The sequence below is a fragment of the Papio anubis genome, chromosome 12 (genome assembly GCF_008728515.1).
Source record: "Papio anubis isolate 15944 chromosome 12, Panubis1.0, whole genome shotgun sequence".
Taxonomy (NCBI): domain Eukaryota; kingdom Metazoa; phylum Chordata; class Mammalia; order Primates; family Cercopithecidae; genus Papio; species Papio anubis.
In genome coordinates, this window is record NC_044987.1 from 116,363,537 (window position 1) to 116,369,536 (window position 6,000).

The window sequence follows — 6,000 nt, forward strand, 5'->3', positions numbered from 1 at the left end:
GTCCTTCTTACGGATGAAGGAGAAAAATGTGCCCAAGGTCACAAGGCTGCAAGGAATGAAGCTACAGTTTACGCAGAGGCAGTGGGTCCTCAGAGCTTGAGTGCTCAAGGGTTGTGCTGTGCTGCTGGGACATTAGGCGCAGCGCTGGGCCTGGAAAAAAATCCAGGCCTCCTGACTCCTAGCCTGGAGCAGTCGTGTTTCCTTTTGTTTCTTTAAAAAAAAAAAAATTCTCCAGTATTGTAGAACACATCTAACATAAAATTTACCATTTCAGCCATTGTTGTGCAACTGATCTCTGGAACTCTTCACCTTATGAACATCTGCAGCCATGAAACTCTTCATTCCTCCCTCCTCCAGTGCCTGGCAATGGCCATCCTCCTTGCTGTCTTTGTGAATGTGGTTGTTCTAGTTTCCTTTTTGAAAAACATACTGATTCTTTTTTGAAAAACGTATTTCTTTTTGAGATGCAGTCTTGCTGTGTCACCCAGGCTGGGTGCAGTGGCGCGATCTCCGCTCACTGCAACCTCCGCCTTCCGGGTTCAAGTGATTCCCATGCCTCAGCCTCCCGAGTAGCTGGGATTACAGGTGCCCGCCACCATGCCCGGCTAATTTTTTGTATTTTTAGTAGAGACGGGATTTTACCATGTTGGCGACACTGGTCTGGAACTCCTGATCTCAGGCAATCTGCCTGCCTTGGCCTCTCAAAGTGCTAGAATTACAGGCATGAGCCACCGGGCCCAGCCCAATTCTTAAAAGGCTGTCTCTGTTTTTCTGTTAAGCCATGGGTGCTCAGTGTCAATGGATGCCAGGGCCATAGAAATTCAGAGGAGAACAAACTCTTCAGGGATGAGGTAGTCAGGGAAGGCTGCCTAGAGGAGAAGGAGGAGGAGGAGAGGGAAGGGGAAGGGAGGAGGAGGGGGAGGGGGAGGGCGAGGAGGAGGGGAGGAGGGGAAGGAGGGAGTGGCAATTTCCTCCCCTTGTCCTTTACTCCTTGACCCAGAAGGTGGGGAAGCAGAGTGGTGAGGTGACTCAGGGATGTTTTGACCCTGTGGCCTGCCCTTTGATTTATGAAAGCTACCTTGGCAGTACCAACCTTTGCCCCCAGGTGATCTCTTGTAAGACAGGTGGAGGCACTGGGCCACCTCAGAGGGCCGTGTCTTGCTGAGGGGCCGGAGCAGTCCTGTGCCTGCCGCCTCCAGAGCCATGGGAACAGGGCTGCGAAGCCAGTCCTTGCGAGGGCCCCGACCCTCCTATGGAAAGCTGCAGGAACCCTGGGGGAGGGCCCAGGAGGGCCAACTCCACAGGGCGCTAAGCCTCAGACAGGGGCGAGAGAAGTCCAGGTCCCAGGGCCTCGACAGAGGCACAGAAGGGCCAGATGCCACTGCCCAGGAGCGGGTGCCAGGGAGCCTGGGGGACACACAGCAGCTGATCCAAGCCCAGCGAGGAAGCAGCCGGCGGTGGCTGAGGCGGTACCAACAGGTATGGCTGTGGGCTGAAGGATGGAGGGTACCACAGCGGGTGGGTGGGGACTCCAGGGCATCAAAAGTTCAGAGGCAGAGCCATCCCAGGCTGTGTACCAAGATGACAGCCAAGCTGCCTGGAGATGAGGGTGCAGAGAGAGAGACCCCAGAGCCATATTTCAGAGGGCCCTGTGGGCATTTGGGATTTATCCCATAGGCACTGGGGAACCACTGAAGGTTTTAGAGGAGGAGGTCAATGTGGTGAGTGCTGTTTTTAGCTGATTAATCTGATAGTATGTTGGACAGGGGAATGGAGCAGGAAGCAAGGAGATCGGCCAGTGCAACTTCCCAGAAGTACACTGTGTGACCCTCTCACCCCAGGGAAAAAGGGGCCCCTTTGTGGGGAGCTGCGGGCTCCTGGCCCCTGCCTCCTTCCTCTAAGAGACAGGGTCTCCAATGAGCAGTGCTTCTCTCCCTCGGGTCTACCCCCACCTCGTGGCTGTGGGTGGAACAACATCTAGCCCACCACAGTCCATGGGACCTCCCCCACCTCTGTCTTCCAGCAGGTAAGAAGAAGGTGGGAGAGATTTGTCGCCATCTTCCCCAGCGTGACTCCGCATCAGCTGGCCTCCCCGTAGCCCACACTGGACACCATCAGCTAAAGGTGCTGGAAGCCATGGTGGCTCCTGCTGTGCCTGGACCAGCCCGCCATGTCTGCTGACCTACCTCTTCACGGCTCTCTGGACTATGGCTGGGTGGCCCAAGGAGGCTTCTGCCACCAGCTCACTGGAGTCGCCACGTGGCTGCCCCTCTTAGCTGAGGCCCTCCCACCCCAACACTAGCTCTCTTCGAATACTCAAGCAGGGTCAAAAAGAAGGAGGCTCAGCTGTCTGCCCTCTGAGCTTGGGTAGGAGCCTTGGACTATGATTCTGTGAAGGTTTAGAAGAAGCCTGCCCAGAATGCGGGCTGTGGACGCTTCTGCCCCACACGACCAGCTGTCAACTTCCATGACGGAGCCTGGTGAAGCCAGACCCGTGGCTGAGAGGCTCACAGATGTTGCCTGGTCACTGGGCCATGACCCAACTGCCCTTCTCATCACTTGCTGATGGTGGGCCAGGGCCAGGTCTCCCTCCCAGATGGTGAGCCCCCTGGGGCAAGGACCACAGCTGGGTGGCCCTCCGGGCTGAGCACCCCATCCTGAAAACCTTTGAACCTCACGGTGTCCTGATGAAGGAAGCAGAGGAAGACTTCCTCCCTGTGTGACACAGGGACACACTGAGGCCCAGAGTGGGGAAGGGATTTCTTGTTTTTGGCATCTCTGGCCCCACCCCACCCCATCCAGTGTCCAGCATCAGAGTTGAACACAGTAATAAAGATGCTGAGAAAAAGTCGACAATTTGCCTGGTGACTAACTCGCTGGCTCAGACCCCCACCCCTGCTGACCCCTGTGAGGCAGGCTAAGCCCAGAGCATCCCAGAATGATTGCTGGGGGGGCACCAGGGCAGGGCAGATCCCCCAGCAGGCTGGGCCTTTCCTGCCACTTCTCTGGACATTTCTCCCTAGAGGGATTGCGCCCACCCTGCGTTGACCTCAAGGCCAGCTTCAGAGGATCTGGCTTTCAGTGTCCTGCCTCTATGCCCACCCCACTGAGGTAGGGTTCCTTCTGAGGCTCAGAAAGGCAAGGGCCACACAGAAGGAGAGGGTCTGACCCCAAAAAACCTGAGCTCTTCGAGAGACACTGGCACTTTTTGCAGGGCCCCTGGGGCTCTCCAGGCTCAAGCAGGCCCAAGGTTAAAGGTGAGGGAGCAGCTAAGCATTCTGGTCCAGGATCTGTTCCGGGGGGCGTTGTCCAGCAAACAGAGGGGAGGCTTCTCTGTTTCCCCGGAGACCAGGCCCCATCGGGGCCATTCAGAAACAAGGGGGCACTGGGAAAATTTTGTTCCAGGAAGCCTAGGGTGCCTGGCTGGGAAGCTAGATGGTAGGAGCCCACCAGAAGCCTCGAGCCCTACTGGTCTTACACTTCAGATGCCCTTCTCAGCCTCTTCTGCAGTAGTCTCTGAGGTGCCTCTGGGAAACCCCAGGACTCCAAGGGACAGAATTGAAATTCACAGCTCTGACCCACCTCTCAACGTCTGGAGGAGGAAAACGGGGCCCAGAATGGGGCAGGACTTCTCATCCTCCAGGACGCTGCCCTCCAAGTTCGTCCCAGCCTCTTTATCCTCAGAGAATCTCTAGCCCAACTCCCAGCAGTTCTACTTGTCACACTCTGACTAGTTTGTCTAGTTACGTGCTTTTTTCTTTTCTTTCTTTCTTTCTTTTTTTTTTTTTGTCTAGTTATGTGCTTTTTTTTTTTTTGCGATGGAGTCTTGCTCTGTCACCCAGGTTGGAGTGCAGTGGTGTGATCTCGACCCACTGCAACCTCTGCCTCCTGAGTTCAAGAGATTCTCCTGCCTCGGTCTGGATTCTCCTGCCTCAGTCTGAGTAGCTGGGATTACAGGCCCCTGTCACCACTCCTGGCTACTTTTTGTATGTTTAGTAGAAACAGGGTTTCACTATGTTGGCCAAGCTGGTCTCAAACTCCTGACCTCAAGCGATTCACCCTCCTTGGCCTCACAAAGGACTGGGATTACAGACGTGACCCACAATGCCTGGCTTTTTTCTTCCATTACACTGAAAGTTCCACGGAAACCTGGTCTGTTCACTATCAGGACCCCAGTGCCTAGTTCTGGGCCTGGCACATAGTAGGTGTTTAATGAATTATCATTCAGTGAATGAGGGACTGGCCCAAGGTCACCCAGTGAGTTGATGGCTGAGCTGAGCCTGCAGCTCATGGATTTGGAGGGTTCCTGCTTAGACAGAGGAATTCTATCCTTGTCAGCAGCCCCATCAACAGGGACTACATCTCTGGGGTCCTTGGCGGAGGCCTCCCCCAAACATTCACACACTCTGGTAGGTTGCTTCCAAAGATGTCCATAACCATCTATCCCATCACATCTCTCCATGCATTGTCTTGTCACACCTCTCATCTAGAGTGGAGTCCATGGGGGGCCAAAGTAGGAGGATCTCTGGAGCCTAGGAGTTCAGGGATGCAGTGAGCTGTGACTGTGCCACTATACTAGAGTCTGGATTAGAGAGCAAGATCCCATTTCTTTAGGAAAAAAAAAAAAGTGGAGTATATTTTCCCTTTCCTTGACTCTAGATGGGCCATGTGACCTGCTTTGGCCAATAGAATGCATTGGAAGTAATGTTCTGGGACTTCCCCACCCAGGCCTTGCAGCTTCTGTTTCTGCTGTCCTCTGTTTCTACCTCTAGAAGCCAGATGCCATGTAAAGAACTCTGGGCCATCCTGATAGAACGGCCATGTGGAGGTCAGGGGCCACATGGAAGAGAACCAAGGTATGCCAGCCAACAGCCAGAACCAACTGCCTGCCATGTAAGTGAGCCCCCAGCCCAGCTTCTAGCTGACTGCAACCTGGCTCACCCCAGCTGACACAACATGGAACAGAAGAACCACCCAATTGAGCCCAGCCAACCCATGGAATTGAGATCTAAGAAACCTTTTTGCTGTACTCCTCTAAGTTTAGGGTGCGTTAGCTTTCTAGGACTGCCATAACAAATTATTACAAACTAAGTGGCTCAAAACAACAGAAATTTGTTATCTAATACTTCTGGAGTTCACAAGTCCAAAATCAAGTTGTTGGCAGTGCTGCACTACTTCTGAAGGCTCTAGGGAAGAATTCTTCCTGCCTCTTCCAAGCTTCCCTTGGTTATGGGCAATCCTCGGTATTCCTTGGCTTTCGGATGTATCATTCCAATCTATGCCTCCATCATCACATGGCATTCTCCTTGTGTGTCCGTGACCAAATTTCTCTCCTTTTTTTTTTTTTTTTTTTTTTTTTTTACAGAAAGCATCTTTCTCTGTCACCCAGACTGGAGTGCAGTAGCATAACCATAGCTTAAGTGTAACTTTGAACTCCTGGGCTCAAGGGATCCTCCCACCTCAGCCTCCTGAGTAGTTAGGACTATGAGCATGTGCCCCATGCCTGGCTGATTTTTTAATGTTAATTTTTATTTATATATATATTTTTAAGATGGACTCTCACTCTGTCACCCAGGCTGGAGTGCAGTGGTGCCATCTCAGCTCACAGCAACCTCTGCCTCCTGGGTTCAAGGGATTCTCCTGCCTCAGCCTCCCGAGTAGCTAGGATTACAGGCACCCGCCACCATGCTCAGCTATTTTTTTTTTTTTTTGTATTTTTAGTAGAGATGAGGTTTTACTATGTTGGCCAGGCTGGTCTCAAACTCCTGACCTCAGGTGATCTACCTGCTTTGGCCTCCCAAAGTGCTGGGATTATAAGTGTGAGCTACCACACTCAGTGCTTTTTTTGTTTTGAGACAAGGTCTCACTTTGTCAGGCAGGCTAGAGTGCGGTGGCACGGTCTTGGCTCACTGCAGCTTCAGCCTCCCAGGTTTAAGCAATTCTCTTGCCTCAGCCCCCCCAAGTAGCTGGGACTACCACCTGGCTAATTTTTGTATTTTT

General features: G+C 53.0%; 1 protein-coding gene across 3 annotated transcripts; it reads left to right on the forward strand.

Annotated features, from left to right (window-relative positions):
* The first annotated feature begins 1,014 nt into the window (after positions 1–1,014).
* C12H11orf86 (chromosome 12 C11orf86 homolog) lies at positions 1,015–5,327 on the forward strand. 3 transcript variants are annotated; one of them, XM_031653747.1, is made up of 2 exons: positions 1,015–1,479; positions 4,773–5,327. In XM_031653747.1, the coding sequence occupies exons 1-2, from the start codon at positions 1,204–1,206 to the stop codon at positions 4,788–4,790; spliced, it is 294 nt and encodes a 97-aa protein (XP_031509607.1). In that variant the 5' UTR covers positions 1,015–1,203; the 3' UTR covers positions 4,791–5,327. The 3 variants fall into 3 exon arrangements, with proteins under 3 accessions (XP_031509607.1, XP_031509606.1, XP_021781195.2); XM_031653746.1 differs by lacking the exon at positions 4,773–5,327 and adding an exon at positions 2,024–2,851; XM_021925503.2 differs by lacking the exon at positions 4,773–5,327 and adding an exon at positions 2,027–2,851.
* The last annotated feature ends 673 nt before the right edge of the window (positions 5,328–6,000 follow it).